A 19,650-nucleotide genomic window follows, 5' to 3' on the forward strand; every position below is an offset into this window, starting at 1 on the left:
CTACCAGCGCACCGAGGCGTGTGCCAGTGCAAGAGTACGAGTCCTTATACCTCATCTCTATACTCTTCACACTGATATATAAACACACTGAAACACTACACACTGACACGCACACTGATATACAAACACACTGATGTACAGGGAGATCAGTGTGACCGTACAAGCCCATATACCTCATCTTTATACACCACACACTGGTCCAGTCTGGGTCACACTGTAACCCTACAGTCCAGAGATCACTGGTCCAGTCTGGGTCACACTGTAACCCTACAGCCCAGAGATCACTGGTCCAGTCTGGGTCACACTGTAACCCTACAGTCCAGAGATCACTGGTCCAGTCTGGGCCGGGTCACACTGTAACCCTACAGCCCAGAGATCGCTGGTCCAGTCTGGGCCGGGTCACACTGTAACCCCACAGTCACACAGAAGACATGAACACATACGCACAGTGTAGTAACAGGGAATAAAAAAGACAGAAATTAAACAGTTTCCCTTTTTAAAAGGAGATTTTAAAATGACAGGAGCAGACATTGGTCAGGGCCCAGACAAGGCACTGCTGAGTGTAACATATTTATTAGACATTAACCAGGCTCAGACAGGTTGCATGAATTGCAGCTCAAAACAATATTATATTTTCTCCGATTCCTCTAACCTACTTTGCGAGAAAGCCAAAGCCAGAATACACATTTAGGGAATGCTCTGGCCGAGGGACTCAACCTGCTGGAGTTAAAATTCCTGTGTGAGGAGAAGAAATGGCACATACAACGTAATAGCCACAGCTGACACAATTTGCCATTTACAAAAAAAAAAGTTTAGTTTTCTGAAACCATTTAAGAAAAAATATTTTTTCCTCCCGGAAAGGAAACCCATTTACAAAACTTTACCAACAATTGTCGGTCATTTCTAAAATTTCCATCTTAAGTGAAAATAATTGCAGCTACTGCATTTGACCACAGAGTGGCGCTGCCACTTGTTAAGTGAAGCAGCACCTTCTCTTTTCAAAGCGCAGTTACATTGTCTCAACACCAGGGAGCGATGTTTGCTCCCTTATAAGTTTAGGATCCATTGGGCTTCAGCGACCATATGCCAACGCTTTGTGGAGCTGCTGGTCGTTGAATAAAACAGAATTGTGTTTTGGCACTCAATTCGCTGAATAAACCACTCTGAGTGGTTGTGACTAAATACTCTGCAGTTTAATGCATATTCAAACAATTTCAAGGTAAGGATCCCATTGAGATAACAGTCTAGCTTTAACAGGACACTTCCTGTTACAAACAGGCACAGGTGCAGTTTCCCGAGCAGCTCCAATCCTAAACCAGAGAGCTCCACCCCGTCTCTACCTTGTGCACTGCAGGGCGCTGTATTCAGTGTCCCAGTGCAGCCGTCCAGCCAAGCCACGGGAATTCAGTCTGGACACGGCTGGGAGCATGTCACAAGCCCTGGTTTAAAACTGGAAGAGCCTTAACTCTTACAGATTGCTATCTTGAACCCGGGTCTGACCCCCATGGTATCTGTGCCATACTTGGCCATTGAAGCCCTCTCACCAAGGCACCCTGATTTGGGGGGTCGATTAGCTTATTGAGCAGAATGGGGTCCCCCCCCCCCGGTCTCCAGTCCTCCGATTTCCTTGCGTCTTTCCTCAGAGTAACGACTGCAGTTACACGGTTTGTCCAGCAGGCGGGGCTTTCTGAAAAGAGTCCGAAGCCCCGCTTCAGTGGAGAACCCCTCAGCTCCCAGCTTGTCTGTTCTTGTTGGGGTGGTCTTGCCGATGAACACTGACACAGGAGAGGCCTCGGAGGGCGAGATCTGTACAGTCTTCAAACAGAACAGGGGGACGAGCCAGGACTGCGCACTGTGATGCTCTTGGCTCACAGGCTCCAGCACAGGCTGAAGGCTGTGGGAGTTCATGGGGAGTCTGTGCCAGGGGCAGCACAGGACTGTAAGAGCAAGACAGGCTAGATAGTAACAAACAGCAGAAAAGGGTCATGACCTGAACAAATGACCTCAGAAAACCACTGTTACAGTGAATTACCTCCAGGGGGTGCTGTATACCAATTCAAACACCCTCTATGCTTCTGAGCGCGATGATACAATGCTGGGAACAATGCCTCATTCTCAGCCATGTTTGTCTTTGTTCAGATGTTGCAAGGTTTCACATTTCTCTGTGTTTAATGAAGGAAAGAGAGATGTCCACCAGGTGGGGCGGTCTCCACAGCCAGGACCCCTCCTAGACTTCGGAAACCTGACACAGGGAGGGCTGCTGGGAGGACAGACGCAGGTCTGTGTCCCGTGGGGAATGAACAAGGAAAGGAAGAACAGGATGAAGCAGCAGAGAGAGACAAGAGGGACACACGAGTTCTGGAAAGATAAACCTTAAAAAAAAATCCCAGAGCTGGATATCGCAACAGTCTCAGTCCAGGAGTGGGCTGGCCCAGAGTGTGGGGGTCTCCAGGGATTGCGGGGGGTGGGAATGCGTCTGTGTGGGGGGATGGGACAGGGCTGAGACTTGGGGGTCCCCCCTCACCCCTCTGGCCACCCCTGCTCACACGCCGTTTCTCTCTCCCAGCAGCCAGAAGGTCCTCATCTTCCCTTTCCCCTTCATCTCCACGTCTCCGCGCAGCTCCAGCTCGAACCCGAGGAACTCCTCCAGCACGCTGCGCGTCGCCGCCGACACGTGGATCTTCAGCGCTGGAGCGAGAGCCGGCAGGGACTGAGCACACGTCTCGACCCCACACCACTGTCTTCAACTGCGCTGTCTGACGGTCTCCCTGGGCTGCACTGCACTGTACTGTGCTTTTACCCTGATCTCACTGGGCTGTACTGCACTGTACTGTGCTTTTACCCTGATCTCACTGGGCTGTACTGCACTGTACTGTGCTTTTACCCTGATTTCACTGGGCTGTACTGCACTGTACTGTGCTTTTACCCTGATCTCACTGGGCTGTACTGCGCTGTACTGTGCTTTTACCCTGATCTCACTGGGCTGTACTGCACTGTACTGTGCTTTTACCCTGATCTCACTGGGCTGTACTGCACTGTACTGTGCTTTTACCTTGATCTCACTGCACTGTACTTTGTTGTTACCATTCTTTTATAAGGGCTTTAAAAGGAACCTTTTTTTCTTGTTCAACATCATTACTAAAAAAGGCTCATTGTAACAGTGGGGTAAAAGCAACAAAGTCTCACAAAGATTACATTTTTTTTAGTTTTAGTTTTTTTCTCTTCAGTTACAGCAGTTAGAAGTCAAGTAGACAACCAGAATTTTGAAAGTGTGATAGCACAGGGTCCTATATTTATTAACTGAAGGTGCCGATATCTCACCCTCTCCGCTGGATTCCATTCGAGAAGCAGTGTTGACGGTATCACCGAACAGACAGTATCGTGGCATCTTCAGCCCAACCACGCCAGCGCACACTGGGCCTGCCGGTAAAACACACAGCACAGGGTGAGACAGACCCAACACAGAGTCAGACAGACACACTGTCAATATTATATATAGGTGCATATATGTATATTCAGTCCGGAGATCTTGGCCAGATCTGGACCAGGTCACTGTAACCCTACAGTCCAGAGATCGCTGGTCCAGTCTGGGTCACACTGTAACCCTACAGTCCAGAGATCACTGGTCCAGTCTGGGTCACACTGTAACCCTACAGTCCAGAGATCACTGGTCCAGTCTGGGTCAGACTATAACCCTACAGTCCAGAGATCACTGGTCCAGTCTGGGTCACACTGTGACCCTACTGTCCAGAGATCACTGGTCCAGTCTGGGTCACACTGTAACCCTACAGTCCAGAGATCACTGGTCCAGTCTGGGTCACACTGTAACCCTACAGTCCAGAGATCGCTGGTCCAGTCTGGGTCACACTGTAACCCTACAGTCCAGAGATCACTGGTCCAGTCTGGGTCACACTGTAACCCTACAGTCCAGAGATCACTGGTCCAGTCTGGGTCACACTGTAACCCTACAGTCCAGAGATCACTGGTCCAGTCTGGGCCGGGTCACACTGTAACCCTACAGTCCAGAGATCACTGGTCCAGTCTGGGCCGGGTCACACTGTAACCCTACAGTCCAGAGATCGCTGGTCCAGTCTGGGTCACACTGTAACCCTACAGTCCAGAGATCACTGGTCCAGTCTGGGCCGGGTCACACTGTAACCCTACAGTCCAGAGATCACTGGTCCAGTCTGGGTCACACTGTAACCCTACAGCCCAGAGATCACTGGTCCAGTCTGGGTCACACTGTAACCCTACAGCCCAGATCCCGGTAACCCCTAGAGCCAGTTACTGTGACAGAGCCATGTGTCCAGCACGCTGGCCCTCACCGCTGTGGATGCCGATCCTCAGTTTGAGCTGCTGGTCGGGTCGGTGCCGGATCCTGAAGGAGCGCACGGCCTCCAGCAGCGCCAGCGACATGCGGGCGATTTCCCGGGCGTGCAGCTTGCCGTTCCGCACGGGCAGCCCCGACACCACCATGTAGGCGTCACCGATCGTCTCCACCTGGAGACAGCGGCAATCAGGAAACGCTTACTGGCGGACCCCACCGATCCCCCATCAATAATCCACGCTCAGTCCCAGACGGAATCACGGCCGGCACTACGCTGATTGATCCACCAACGCCGCGGACTACTTTTCCATATTGTGATCAAAAATTGCAACAGAGCCCGAATCATGATCCAGGATCCCAGACTGTTCTCCCCCTTGCACTCCGGCAAGCAGCACCACACCATTAAACCATTACAACACTGGGCTTTAAAACAGCCTCCATGCTACAGCAGTGTGCATCATTAACTGCTAATTGCACAAAGCCTCAGAGTTCAAGGCGCCTCTACACTTGGCACTTTCTGACCACAGATCTACTGTCCTGTGTGTTAATTGCTCTGTGCTATCTGTTATATGTTGTGCTTTGTTGTCCTGTCACTATAGTCATTCAATATGATTATTTTCTGTTTTGTAATGTGCAGGCTGCGTGAGAGTGTTGCATGCTGTCCTGTGCACGTCCCGAGAGAACAGCGCGACTATGAATCCCAGTGTACTTGTACACGCAAACAGGTAAAGGCGTTTCGGCTTTGGAGCCCTCTCCAGCTGTGTGTTTATTGCTCTGTGCTACCCGTTGTGTGTTGTTGTGCGTGTTGTACGTGTACATAAACCCCTCCCTCTCTCGATTGAATAATGGCTGCTCAGCAGTATGGCAGAGCGGTGGAGAGTGCAGGCCTCCTCATCAGGAGCCACACTGTAGATAAGCAGCGGTCACTGCTGGACAGACTGGTGTGGGAGGCAGTGTTGAGTAATGTGACACGGTGCTGGCTCGAGCCGCCATGGTGAGGACAAGCCACAGCGCTGGGGACCGGCTGGTCCTGATCTGCTGCAGGGCGGTACTGTGTGCTACCTGACTCGACCTGCAGGGGGCGGCGTGCTGTGACGATGCATTGAGAGGCTGGGCTGTACTTTACTCAGCTTGTGTAGCAAAGAGTCTTAGGAGGGGAGAGAAAGGGGACGAGACAGCTTTGACTCTTCCTCTACACGCCGTGTTAGGATTATTCTCGGAATCTAATCAACAGCGCCGGCTCTGCTTGCGCAGATCCCAAAAGACACAGTGCACGGCTCCTGCCTGTTACCTTGTACACGTCGAAGTTGTCAATGATGGCGTCGAAGCAGGTGTAGAGGTCATTGAGCAGAGTCACGACCTGGGACAGAGAGACGGGGGAGACAGTAAGTCAGCATGCTGCTGTCTCTGTGAGCTGATGTCAGAAGGTGTATAACATTATCGCCCGGACAGGCGTGCGCAGTACCTGCATGGGGGTGCTCTCGGCAGACAGGGCGGTGAAGCCCACAATGTCGCTGAAGTAGATGGTGACGGAGTCGAAGGCTTCAGCCTGCACTGTCTCCCCTCTTTTCAGCTGCTCTGCCACTGAGCTGAGACACACAGAGGGCTGTCAGTCCCCATGGAGCTTTTTTCTTAGCAACATATTCCTCCTGGGAAACTGCCCTAGCTGTACTCGGGAAACCCTCCCCTCATAGCTCCTCTTCAGCAAGAGACCCCCCCAGGCCCCGCCCGCCTCCAATTAGCCATGGCCCTAGCATGATAGCCCCTCCCTCTTCTCCTCCTTGGCCCCACCCACACTCCCATAAGTAACACACTCCTCCCATAACAACAGACATGCTATTCGCCAGTGCAGCAGGAGTAATCAACTCTAAAGGATTGCTTGCGTGAATGGCTAACAGCTGACCATAGTAAACTGCTGTCCCCTTTGTTCTGTAGAGAAACAGACCATTTTTTTCCTGTTATTGAATGCTATTCCACAGGCCCACTCTCCTAGCACTGACGTATAAATTGCATCACACAGCACAGTTGCTCCACGCATTGAACATGCTCATCACGCTGTCCTTTATGTGTCTTGCCTTCTCACTGTGCATTCTGGAGACTGACCGTGCCTTTACCATGACTGTTCTGCTCTGTGATACCTTTGATATCTCATGGCCCTTTGCTGAGAAAAGAGCAGCACTGTCTGGACTAGTGGCGGTGCGGGGGCGCTCCTGCCAGGGGCACTCACTGGGGCAGGATCTGGTAGAGCAGGGCTTCCGCCTTGCGCTTCTCCTCCAGGTAGGCCTGGGTGCGCTCCTCCACCAGCTCCTCCAGGTTGTTGGCGTACTGCTCCATCCGCGACAGCAGGTTGTCCAGGATGTTGGTCCTGCTGTCCCTGGGAGGAGAGAGCTGCAGGTCAGAGCTGGGGGAGGTGTAGTACAGTGTAGTACAGTGCAGAAAGGTGTAGTACAGTGAAATATAGTGCAGTAAGATGTGATGCAGTGTAGTGCAGTGCAATAAACTGTAAAGCAGTGCAGTATAGTGGAGTAAGGAGCAGAGCAGTGCAGTACAGTGGAGTAAGGAGTACGGCAGTGCAGTAAGGTGCACTACAGTGGAGTAAGGAGTAGAGCAGTGCAGTATGGTGCAGTGCAGTACAGTGGAGTAAGGAGTAGAGCAGTGCAGTATGGTGCAGTGCAGTACAGTGGAGTAAGGAGTAGAGCAGTGCAGTATGGTGCAGTGCAGTACAGTGGAGTAAGGAGTAGAGCAGTGCAGTATGGTGCAGTGCAGTACAGTGGAGTAAGGAGTAGAGCAGTGCAGTATGGTCCAGTGCAGTATAGTGGAGTAAGGAGCAGAGCAGTGCAGTATGGTGCAGTGCAGGACAGTGGAGTAAGGAGTAGAGCAGTGCAGTAAGGTGCAGTGCAGTACAGTGGAGTAAGGAGCAGAGCAGTGCAGTAAGGTGCAGTGCAGTACAGTGGAGTAAGGAGCAGAGCAGTGCAGTAAGGTGCAGTGCAGTACAGTGGAGTAAGGAGCAGAGCAGTGCAGTAAGGTGCAGTGCAGTACAGTGGAGTAAGGAGCAGAGCACTGCAGTAGCTCAGTGCAGCAGTAGGGCCCAGTGCACACAGACCTGTTGAACTTGCGCAGCAGGATCTTGATCTGGTGGAACTCGGGGCGCTCCACCGTGTCCTCGGCCCAGCAGCGCTGCATCAGCTGGCCCAGCTCCTCGCTGTGGCACTGCGGGTTCACTGTGGGGCGCAGGTATGGCCACTCGCCCAGGGTCACGCGGTCGATGATCTCTGAGGGGAGAGAGTGAGGGATGCAGGGCTGTGGAAGCGGTATGCTGACTCACACAGAGAAACACCCACATGATGCTGACACATTACTGATATTACTCAGACACCGCGAGGAAGCAGTACAGGAGGCATCCAGAATGTTAGCATATAGCTAAGGCTGTAGAGTTTAAAATTTTTTAAAAAAATTGCTCTAGAAAGTATCCAGTTAGTACAGTACACTAATAAGATTCCATTTAGGTTACTGTGGACGATGTTCGGAAACAGAAGCTCTGGAATCAGTTCAGAGAAGACTGACAAGATACATGCCAGGGCTTGAAAGATTGTCCAGCCCGGACAGGCAAAGGGAACTGAATCGCTAGAGTCTTGAACAGTCTAGCAGCCTACGAGACCTGATTCACAATAACAAAGTCAGCCCTCCGGACTTCTTCAGCAGCAATGGTGCAACACAACCCAGAGGACACAGCAGGCAGAGGCCATGACTTACAGAGGTCACTGACCAGTGGGAGGACAGAGGTGGAAAGAGTGGAACAGGCCCAGTGATGACCAGAGTCCCCCACAAAGCGGAGCTCAGACTCCCCAGTAATTCAGACTCTGAAATTGAACCTTTATTCTGTATAAAGGCTATTTGCTAATTTGATTAATATTGCTTATTAAAAATGATTAATTATTTAACTGTTGGTCAATGGTACTTTTTTATTGCCTACTATGAAAATAGACAAATACACTCAGCAATACAGGGAAGGACACAGACATGTACACTGTAACACAGAGAGACAGAAACACAGACACACAAAGATGTACTGACACAAACCAAACACTGACACACAGGAGCACAGGCACACCGCTAGACACAGAAGGACAGGCACACACACACAGGCGGCAGACAAACACTGTCACACACGAGCACAGATGCACCGCTAGGCACAGAAGGACAGGCACACACACACAGACGGTGACAAACACTGTCACACACGAGCACAGATGCACCGCTAGGCACAGAAGGACAGGCACACACACGGGACACACATGAGCAGTGCCACTCTGCAGCGGGTCTGCTGTCTCTGTCCTTATCTGTGCCCATCTCCATTAGCCTGGCAGCCGGCACAGGATGTGGAGGAAATTCAATCTGGCCTCAGCCCAGCGCCCGGCTGCAGGTCATTAACATTTCCTTAATGCAATTGGCAACGCCGCGTATTGATTCAATATTTCGAGGAAATGTGATTTCTCCCGCCTGAAGGCTGTGCGCAGCCCTGGGCAGATACACTTATAAAAAACCCTCCCATAGCTAGCAGGCTGTGCTCTTGCGATGTCCACCAGAGGAGGAGGCCTGTCTGTCTGCTGGACACTGACCCCAGCATGTGATGGACAGCCCCTCAGTATTTGTCTGTCTATCCACATATCTGTCTATGTATTTATCTCTGTATCTGTGTATCTCAGTCTGTCTGTACAGTATCTGTATGTCTATGAATCTTATGTTATGTTTCTTTATTAGCCCTATACAATTTCTTGCATTAGGAATGCGTCTTTTCGCATACCCCAGCTTTTCTCCAGGGAGACACAGACACAGAGACAGGGAGAGAAGCTTGGGGTCAGAGCGCAGGGTCTGCCATTGTACGGCGCCCCTGGAGCAGTTGGGGTTAAGGGCCTTGCTCAGGGGCCCAACGGAGTAGGATTCCTCTGCCGGCCGCGGGATTTGAACCGGCAACCTTCCGGTCACAGGCGCAGATCCTTAGCCACAGAGCCACCGCTCCGCCCCCAATCTCAGTCTCTCTGTATCTGTACAGTATGTCTGTGAATCTCAGTCTCTCTGTCTGTTGATCAGGTGTTCCTATGCTCTGTTGTCTGTTGCCCAGTGTGCCACTGTCAGTGTCCAGTGTCCTGCTGTGGTTTTGAACAGAGCTCTGATTTTGACCATGTTGTCTGTGACTGGTGGTTGACATCACGTCTCCTGGACTTGTGGACAATGGAGGCGCTTCCTTTTGCATCCGCTTAGTTTTGCTTGAAATTTGCCACCTGATTTCCGCGTTTTGTCAGGCCGAGAGAAAGCCGCTCAGAAAGAGGACCAGCTCTCACCGGAGCTGAACCCCGTGAACTCCCGTGCCCAGCAACAGAGGGGGCAGCATGGCTGAAGAGAATGTAGGAGGCTTCAATGCCTGTTGGTTACAGCTTCACAGGCAAGAAGCTGACAAGCTCTACCACAGGAGCTGCAGGCAAGGCGATTCATCCTTGTCCATTTTTCAGACAGGTCGTCACACAGACGGGAACAGATTCGCCAGGCTGGAAAGTGAGGCTCAGGGGGCCTGGAGTCTGAAACGGAGAGCCCTAGGTACAGGGCACAGAGAGAAACAGGCCACCTGGGCCCATCACTCTCACTTCCCCACCATCTTCCTGGCTGTGAGCCACAGGGCCGCGGGGTACAAGGGCAGAGGCCAGCCTGTGCCCCCGTGCAGCCCTGAGCAGGCGACAGCTCTCCTGATTCAATCTGCTGCAGCACCATGACATTCTTCTTGGCCGCTGTTCTCTACATAAAAGGGAGGAACTCAGACGGCCTGCAGGGTTTCATTTGTGCTATATTGCTGCACTGCTAACACAGGTAATTACTCTACTCCCATTTTATTCTGAAAGTCATTGCCAGGGCAAATCCCCTGGTGAACAGCGGCACGGCCCTCGCTAAGCAGGAGAAAGAAGATACCGTGTCCGGTGGACACACTGTCACGCTCCCTGAAGGGATGAGGAGTGAACACACGGGATAATACTGCTGGCAAAGAGATTCCAGATACGTTCGGTCCCGATTGTGAAACAGAACCCAACGATGCAAGGGGAAACTACAGGGACGTGCATCAAAAAAACGTGCATCAAGAGTATAGCTGAGTCTCCCACCTTCCGGGGAAAATGAGGGAAAAAATGAAAGACCCAGTGAAGTGCAAGACTAGAAACAGAACACCCCTGGACTGAGACAGGCCCTTTAAAACAGTCCTGACGGGGGGGGAATTGTAAATGAACACACAGATAGAGAGGGATGGCACTGGCTTCCATGGCAACCGTGTACTGGTCCTGGTACCTGGTGCTGGGGTGCCCAGGTATAGCCTGCCCTTCTTGGGGAAATGCAGGGTGGGGTTTAGAGAGAGATTGGGTCCTTTCACTCCGTCCTCTAGCCTCCAAGACTCATCAGAGCCACTCTAACCCTGGAGCAGAGAATTTCAAACAAACCCACCCAGGTACCCAGAGCGCTGGCGGATCTCTCCTTCAGACAGCAGCGCCGCTCACCGGCCCCCTCACAAGCCATTAAACAGGGCCTGACAGATACGCTCCCGCAGAAGGCTGATTCTGACGTCCAGGGGCTCGAACGTTGCGGGGTGAGGGTATCGGCGGGGAGGCTGACCTTTGGGGCTCAGTAGCTCCCCCTCCAGGTAGAAAGCCCCCCGGCGCAGCGCGATCTCCTGCAGGATGATGCCGAAGCTGTAGACGTCGCCCTTCTGCGTCCCGCTGGGGAGGGGGCCCTCGGCCCGCAGCAGCTCCGGGGCGCTCCACAGCTTCCCTGGACAGGGACAGAGGGCGGGAGACAGGCTGGATCAGGCCCGCAGAGGAGCTGGGACTCTCGCCGGGGCGGGGGCGCGCGGGACACTCACGGGCGTAGAAGGAGTGCGCGTCGTCGCACTCCGCCTCGCTGCGGAAGCTGGCCAGGCCGTAGTCGGTGATCTTCAGCACGAAGCGGCTGTCCACCACGCAGTTGGAGGACTTGAGGTTGCCGTGGGACACGATGACGCTGTTGTGCAGGAACTCCATGCCCTGGCGAGGGGGGGAGAGGGGGAGAGAGGTGGGAGGGTGAGGGGAGAGGGAGAGCGCGAGGGCCAGATGCCGGAGTGGGCCCGCCTCCGTTCCCTTGCTCACCTTGACGATGTCGTTGATGAGGGAGTACCGGAAGATCCAGTCCAGGTTGATGCTCTCGTTCTCCATGATGTCCTGAGAGACACACAGCGGGGGGGCTCAGCGGCCGCAGTCACGAGACAGTTTTAACTGGGGCTCTTAAAGGGGGTAAGCAATTCTATTATCATATTTCGGGGTTGGAAAGAATCAGCACTGATGAGTGCATTTCAAACTGCCATGAGAGTAAAACGTTCACGGTAACTCGCAAAACCTCCAGTTTCCTTCCCAAAACAGACAGTTTCCAGGTGCTGTGTGCGCTGCGCCCTGTTCTGTGACTCAGAATGACATGCTGCGGTCCTGTGACACTGTAAACAGGCAGGCTTGTGAATACATCTCTCTTAACCCACTAGGAACACTGCTCCTTTCGAGAGGGTTTTGCTGACAAATACTACTTGCATGTTTATTTACAACTCACGTTTCTGCGGTGAAGTGCCGGCTGCACAAGCTGCCCTTATTCGCTTGTACGTCGAAATGTGTCGATTCCTTCTAGAGCGTCAACAAATTTTTTTTGTTACCGAGATGAAATAACCAGTGTGAGAAATCGGGACTGCGGTCCCCTTGATGCAAGTGGAGTTCCCGATTCTTGTCTTATCATTAAAGCATCCAGGGGCGTGCCTTTCGTGCTGGTCGGGGTCAGGCTCCCACAGTGTGCACACAGCGTTCACTCACACCCTGGCCACAATGTTACGACCACGCACGGCACCTAATTAATCCAATCATGTGATTAATCCCTCACACCTGTCCTCCTCACTATTTAAACCTTCACTTCCCACTTCCCGACGCCCGGAGTTGGAGTTGCTCACCCTGGTGAGCACTTCACTACGGTAAACTCTTTCCGCACGCTTTATCCTGATTAACTCTCCTGGCTTTTTGTCTCTTGGATTATCGCTTTTTCGGACCTCTCTTTCGGATCTGTTTGTTCCTCGAAACCGGACTAAGCACCGCATAGGGTTCTTCTTCCTTGACGGCCTCGGCCCGTGACACACACAAGCCACAGAAACCCTGAGCAAGTCCTTCCTGCCCTGCGGTACCTGCAGGCTGCCCCGGGGGCAGTATTCGGTGATGATGCAGATGTTGGGTGGGTCAATACAGGCGCCGATGAAGCGGGTCAGGTGCTCGTTCTGGACATCTTGCATCTACAGGGGACAGGAAGGACGAGGGTCAAGGGGCAGGCTGGCAGACACTCAGACGGCACGTGCCTGGCATTGTCTCTGTCAGGCACCACCTGGGAAACACTACCCTTTTGATTGCCATAGAATAATCAATACTAGACACAAACCAGTGGCATGATGGCAAATGACATGTCCTCCTTTCTGTGCTCATAGTCATACTGAACACTGACTGCTAATCTCCAGTACTGCCCACTGCTCTCAGGTCAACAGGCATGTTGTGTAGTAATCAAATGATTAACTCCTCTGCCTTGACTACCTATCTATCTGTATCTGCAGGTACAGGTCATTTTTAGCCACACCCCTCCCCTACCACTCTATGTGTAAAGAAGATCTTCTTCTCACTGGTGAGCCTGGGACTGGATACTCACATGCTTCAGTTCAAACAGCACCTTCCTGGTCAGCTCGATGCGTTTCCTGTTGATGTATTTAATGGCCACAATGTTCCCCTGCAAGCCAATAGCACTCAGTTTAGTCTCCTGTTAGCAGACCATTGAGGAGAATGCTAGCAAAAAAAGACATGTGTAAAATTGCCTCTAGCGTAAATTTCTATGACATAGTTGACTGTCCTTGTAGTAGCCTAATCCATATTAAAACCCATTTTTTACCCTTTATAAAAAAATACTGTGGGATGCCATTGTAAAACCTCAGTACACTACAGTAAAGCCCAGCACGATCAGGATAAAAGCACAGTACAGAGCAGTATAGCCCAGTGAGATCAGGGTAAGAGCTCAGTACAGTGCAGTAAACCCCCTGTGAGACCAGGGTAAAAACACAGTACAGTGCAGTAAAGCCAAGTGAAATCATATGAACACAAAGGTGTTATAGTAAAACCAGATACAAACTGTGGGGAATCCGTAGCAAAGCCAAGCCAGTGGAGTTCAGCCTAGTTAGATGAGGAGACTGAGATCATGCCATGCAGAAGGGCCAGCAGCCTTCCTGGGATAGAACATTCCACAGACTGAACTTCTCACCTTGTAGCAGCCAGTCTTTGCGAAGATCTGGAAGTTGCCCTCTGTAGTCAGGAGAGACCCATAGTTCGACCCCCTCTGTGAGACACATGGAGTCTTTCGGTCAGTGCTGGCCTTCTCAGACACTGGCCCCCTGCTCTAAACTGGACCACCTCAGGGCGTTGTGACTTCTACCTTCTGTGCTTCTTAATTAGGAAACAAGCTCAGCTGCTTACAACCTCTTGCATCAGTTAAGATGCTAAACGCTTGTTGTGGTGGGGACACTGTTGTAATGCGGACAGCGAGCTGACGGATGCCTTGCTGATGCTGATGTCCTGTCCTGCAGCTTCCAGATTAGGAACACGTGAGAGTTTTGGATTCATTCAGCGGGACAGCAGCGCTGCCCGGCCAGGAGAGCCCAGCTCTGGCCTCGCGGGCCGTGGGCAGCTGACACACACTCCCACGGCTGCGTTCTCAGCTCTTGGCCTGAGTGACGCGACACTGGAAGACAAGGGACGGGCAACTTCAAGTCCCAGACACCAGAGACCTGCAGCTACGTTGCAGTTAGTAACTAATACAGACCCAAAAAGAGCAATGGTGCCCACATGGGGAGAGAAAGCCACAGGCCCTGAGATCTGGAGCCACCTGACCTGACTGAAGGCCAGACTATGACTGGATTGTGGATCTAAGTGGGCCAGAATTTCAGGAAAGCCCCATTTTTTTAATTAGTCTTCCAGGCCCAGACAATTCCCCCAGATGCCTGGACAATCCCATTCCACCATGTCCTGAGTACTTGGTGGTCGGGGGGGGGGTACCTAATATTTTGGCTAGGCAGAGACCTTGGGCTCTCTGTGTGTGACAGAGACTATGTGGAGTCAAGGAGTGCTGTGTGTTTGGTCTGTGTCTGTGGGATCATTGCATTACTATCATCCCAGGAAGACAAGAACTCCTGAGACTTGGGACCTCCTAGTTAGATGTGTGTCTGTGTGTGAGTGTGTGAGTCTGTATTTCTGTGTGTAGATGTGTGTGTAGTTGTACGTACAGAAGATGCGTGTCTGTGTCTGTGTGTGAGTCTGTGTTTGTGTAGATGTAAGTAGATGTGTGTGTGTGTCTGTGTATGAGTCTGTGTTTGTGTAGATGTGTGTCTGGGTCTGTGTGTGTGTGCCTCACCAGGGACAGGGTGAGCTTGCTCCCTGCGCTGCGCAGAGTCTTCTCCATGTTACTGATCTGAATGTCCTCCCAGTGGATCCTCCACAGCTCTGCTGCCAGCTCATTCTCCAGCTTCAGCTTCCTGGGGGAGAGAGACAGGACGCTGTTCTCACACATCGCCAGCAGGGGGAGCTCCAAATGGGCTCTGCCTGTGAAGTCTGCCAGTGTAACTGGATGCAGTGATAAATATCCCGCGCGAATGAGGGATGATGCTGAAGTGCCCCCCACAGGGGAACCTCTTATAGCACTCTGCCTGCACCAGCTGAAACTGTCACAAGCACAAAACCTGTCCCAGTTCGGAAGTGATCTCACTACCTGCACAGGTTCTTTAAAAAGTTGCTTTTCTAAATAGATGTTTAAATTGTGAATTGCAACTTGGTTATTTAGGTTTAAGTGTTATCAGCTGTTGTTTTTCTCCCAGTTGACTAGGGTCTGGAGCTGGAAATCGGCCTCCGTCTGTGTTAAAAACTGTAAGTGTCCCCGTGAGACACAGTAAATAAAAGTTGTTTTTCTGGCTGCTCTGCTCAGGACTGCCCACAGGGGGCGCCACAAGCCACAGCACGCGCTGACCTGTATATGAAGACTGCGATGATAGTGCTGAAGAAGAGGAAGAAGCCGATCAAGATGGTCATCACCTGGAGCATCGGCAGGACTCCTGGGAACAGCCAAGAAAACAGAGACATTTACCCCCCTGTTCACCTGCTCTGGTTCCTATTGCCCTGTTGGAAGAAGCTCACGGCTGGGGCCCCACACAGCCAGAGCTGGCACTTGTCTGGCCAACTCCCAGCTGGCAGCCCACTGGAGCCCAGCACTGTGAGCCTGGCCCGTCCCTGGAGGGGAGACTCCTGGGAAAGCTGAGGCTGCTGCAGGAAGAGGTATTAGTGGGACCAGTAGGGGGCGCTCACCCTGCGGTCTGTGTAGGTCCTAATGCCCCAGTACAGTGACAGGGGCGCTTTACTGTAAAAAGGCGCCATCCTTCAGATGAGACGTAAAACCAAGGTCCTGACTCTCTGTGGTCATTAAAAATCCCAGAGTGTTTCCCGAAAAGAGTGGGGGTGTTACCCCTGCAACCTGGCCAGATTCCCCCTGGCCTTTACCAGTCAGGGCCTCCTAATAACTGAACTGTCTTCAACCCTGCTCTCCTCACCACTGAGAGCTGGTGTGTGGGGAGTGTACTGCAACCCTCGCTGGCTGCCGGCACATTAGTCTAGGACACTTATCAAGCCCTTTAAATCTACTTAAATCCTGGTTGCTGTTTTTCCTAGTGAGCTCTAAACCTGCAAGTTATCCCGTGGGAATCTGTCAGAGTGGTTTTTCTGTTCACTCCGAGTTGGAGTGGAGCTGGAGGCGGAGGGGGTCCCGAGACAGGGCACGGGCCCACCTGAGTGGCACTCGTCGTTCTTGAAGCCGCAGAGCGGGATGTCCCGGGGCGGGCTGCCGTCCCCCGGCCACTGGAACCTCACCCCTGGCACCTGGCTGATGTTCTTCTCCGTGCCATTGTACACGAACACCACCTGCGGGAGACGGGAGCACAGCCCTCAGCAACACGGCAGCTCTCCTGCTGGCTGGCCAGTGTTACTGCATCTCTGCTGCCCTGATCTCACTGGGCTGTACTGGTCTGTACTGTATCTCTGCTGCCCTGATCTCACTAAGCTGTACTGGTCTGTACTGTATCTCTGCTGCCCTGATCTCACTGGGCTGTACTGGTCTGTACTGTATCTCTGCTGCCCTGATCTCACTGGGCTGTACTGGTCTGTAATGTGTCTCTGCTGCCCTGATCTCACTAGTCTGTACTGTATCTCTGCTGCCCTGATCTCACTGGGCTCTACTGGTCTGTACTGTATCTCTGCTGCCCTGATCTCACTGGGCTGTACTGGTCTGTACTGGTCTGTACTGTGTCTCTGCTGCCCTGATCTCACTAGTCTGTACTGTATCTCTGCTGCCCTGATCTCACTGGGCTTTACTGGTCTGTACTGTGCTGTGCTTATTCCATGGTCTCAATGGTGACACTGGTGTGTTGTTTTCATACTATGCTATTCCTGACATTGAATGGTTGAATGATCAGCGAACAGCATTGCTGTAAAACTGCAGCTTATAGAACAATCCTAGGCTTTGTGGTTTTTTACGGTCTCCCCTGCTGTTCTCAACTGAGGAGAGGGCCAGATACAGTTTTTTCTTACTGACCTGTGCTGTTCTGTATGAGTCAGTAGACAATAAAAGTATTTTAGCACTGTGGTTTCCCTCGGGGGAACATCTTTAGCACAGCGATGATAAATGGCGGGCGGGATCATGAGGAAGTCAGATTATCTTGGGTTTCAGTGGGCAAGGGCATGGGGCTGTGAACCGGCCCCCACCTGACAGCAACAGGAAGTGTTTGCAGTACAGGATGTACTGATACACAGCAGGATGAGGCAGGCCTGGAAATGACATTTCAGTGTGTGCTATAATATAGGAAAGGTTCCCATCCAGAGGAGTTTCCTCCACTCATCCTGGCTCACTCCCAAAGTTTCCTCTACAGCTCCTCGATCCCAGAACTTTGTCTGGCCATTTCTTGAAAGTTCCTGGGGACTCCTGGGCAACACAGCTGAGCAAACTGCACCCAACGACCCCCCCCCCAACCTCTCTCTGTGTAAAGAAGTGCCATACTTCATTACTGAAATGCTCCTGCGTTTAGCCTCATTGGGACTGAGTTTGCCCGCTCTTTGCCAGTGTGCCTGTCAGTAGCGGTGAGTGTCGGTGACGCTGGGGCGCGGACAGGTGCTGACCTGGAAGGTGCCAGTGTTGTTGTCGGTCATGTCCCAGAGGGAGAAATCAATCTCCCGGTCGCCATGCTCATCGATCCGTATCGGTCCTGTCACTCCTGGGGGAAGAGAGAGGGAGACAAAGACAAAAGCCGTGAGCCCGGCCCCAACTCGTCTCGGCAACACCTCGAAACTCGAATCTAGTGCAGAGCTGGTGCAGTGACGGTCACAGAGACCCCGTGTATCACGCAGGGCCTGATGCAGACAGGAGGCTGACACTCAGCCCTCGGGGGTTACAGGAGCACAGTGTTAACGGCACAGGGCACGCATGTAAGCAGTGTTAAGGGTGGGTGTCTTTCGGCAGTGATTGCTCCCACCCCTGGAGGCACCCCAGGGGGTGGGGGGGGGCTGCTGTGCCCAGCCAGCTGGGTCCTAACTCACACACACCGCACACTCACCTGGCACTGCTGCAGCCAGCAAAATAAATCATTAACCACCACATCTTGATTTAGTGAGGGCTCATGGCTCATCCATTAACTTTCACCGCTCACCCATAAAATCTGTGCGGGGCCGGAGAGAGAGAGAACCAAGGGCTGCATCTGTGCTGTTTTCCACAACGCTGACTTCACACTGTTGCTTCATTGAAAAGGAAGAAATTGCTAGAAAATCATTCAGCTTAGAAAATTGAAATTGCCATCTTTTCAGCGCAGTGAGGTTTTCTATTTTCATTCCAGCTGATCTTTTGATGACCGGATTGACACCTTTAATGGTTTTCTGATAGAAGTCTATTGGTCGCTGAAAACAATTAAGAAAGCTGAAGGCAAAACTACTCAGTTCAGCAACCGCAGCCTCTCTAAGGCTACTATGGCAGAGCTACAGAGCAGACTCCCAGCACAAAGCACTCTGATCCTCTGATCCACAGTGTTGTCAGTTAAACTCCTAGTGCACTGCAGTCTGATCCACTCCAGGATTTACAGTGTGATCAGTTAGACTCCTAGTGCACTGCAGTCTGATCCACTCCAGGGTTTACAGTGTGATCAGAGACTCCTAGTGCATTGCAGTCCGATCCATTCCAGGGTTTACAGTGTACTCAGTTAGACTCCTAGTGCACTGCAGTCTGATCCACTCCAGGGTTTACCGTGTACTCAAGAGACTCGTAGTGCACTGCAGTCTGATCCACTCCAGGATTTACAGTGTACTCAGTTAGACTCCTAGTGCACTGCAGTCTGATCCACTCCAGGGTTTACAGTGTGCTCAGTTAGACTCGTAGTGCACTGCAGTCTGATCCACTCCAGGATTTACAGTGTACTCAGTTAGACTCCTAGTGCACTGCCTGGTTGAAAGCCTGTTTTAACAACAAGCTGTTAAATGGTGTTTGTCGAGACACCTCCTCCCCCATCATACGCTTATTCCCTTATTTTCTGTCTTGACATTGTTTTATCTACCAGTGACTGGTGATGATGAAAACAGCTCCTCACAATCTGTGCCGCACAACGCCTGCGTGTCTATTAATTAGGCTAATTGCTGATCAGGGCTGCAGCTTGTTTGCTGTGTTTGCTTTGTGTTTTGAACAGGGAGGTTTAAATCCTACTCAATTTCTCAGCATGTAAAATAGCACAGGATAACCACCCATTCAAGAATATTTGAGCGCCGACGGTGTGAATTGAGCCTCCATGTTTAGGCGATAAGACAGCCCTCCACAGGATGGATTTGTTTTCTGTGATACGTGGTGGCACAGTCACAGCAGAGAGCAGTAAGTCATCTGGCTGTGGGCCGGGCACAGTCTGTGGAGACCCGGTGCGTCGTGCGGGCCGGTGCAGGAAGACGACAGAGGGGGGTGGCGAGGGCGCAGCGGGCACTGCTAGCCCTCGCCACAGGAGGGCCGGTGTCCGGAGAGCAGTGTGAGGCCCGGCGGGAACGACATGGCGTGGCGGCTCGGAAGCGCGGTGGGCCGTCTGGGGCAGGGGGTCCAGGGTGGATCCCATGGGACCGAGCTCCAGCAGGAGTCAGAATTCCAGTAAGAGGGGAGGGGAAGCGTGCTGGGGCCGCTGGCCTGGC

At 52.2% G+C, this 19,650-nt stretch overlaps 1 protein-coding gene across 5 annotated transcripts in view; it reads right to left on the bottom strand.

Annotated features, from left to right (window-relative positions):
* Positions 1-557: 557 nt before the first annotated feature.
* Positions 558-19,650, bottom strand: part of npr1b (natriuretic peptide receptor 1b) — a 52,613-nt gene continuing 33,520 nt past the window's right edge. For all 5 annotated transcript variants that reach the window (XM_069185421.1, XM_069185420.1, XM_069185418.1 and 2 more), the window contains 17 exons: positions 17,617-17,711; positions 16,233-16,365; positions 15,422-15,506; positions 14,813-14,933; positions 13,667-13,741; positions 13,064-13,141; positions 12,555-12,659; positions 11,488-11,559; positions 11,226-11,385; positions 10,979-11,134; positions 7,431-7,599; positions 6,555-6,701; positions 5,793-5,916; positions 5,619-5,687; positions 4,326-4,500; positions 3,322-3,420; positions 558-2,688 (listed from right to left, as the gene is read on the bottom strand). In XM_069185421.1, coding sequence (XP_069041522.1) covers positions 2,543-2,688; positions 3,322-3,420; positions 4,326-4,500; positions 5,619-5,687; positions 5,793-5,916; positions 6,555-6,701; positions 7,431-7,599; positions 10,979-11,134; positions 11,226-11,385; positions 11,488-11,559; positions 12,555-12,659; positions 13,064-13,141; positions 13,667-13,741; positions 14,813-14,933; positions 15,422-15,506; positions 16,233-16,365; positions 17,617-17,711 — 2,009 coding nt within the window. In that variant the 3' untranslated portion in view covers positions 558-2,542. The remainder of the gene's footprint in view (positions 2,689-3,321; positions 3,421-4,325; positions 4,501-5,618; positions 5,688-5,792; positions 5,917-6,554; positions 6,702-7,430; positions 7,600-10,978; positions 11,135-11,225; positions 11,386-11,487; positions 11,560-12,554; positions 12,660-13,063; positions 13,142-13,666; positions 13,742-14,812; positions 14,934-15,421; positions 15,507-16,232; positions 16,366-17,616; positions 17,712-19,650) is intronic.

The sequence above is a fragment of the Lepisosteus oculatus genome, chromosome 27 (genome assembly GCF_040954835.1).
Source record: "Lepisosteus oculatus isolate fLepOcu1 chromosome 27, fLepOcu1.hap2, whole genome shotgun sequence".
NCBI classification, from domain to species: Eukaryota; Metazoa; Chordata; class Actinopteri; order Semionotiformes; family Lepisosteidae; genus Lepisosteus; species Lepisosteus oculatus.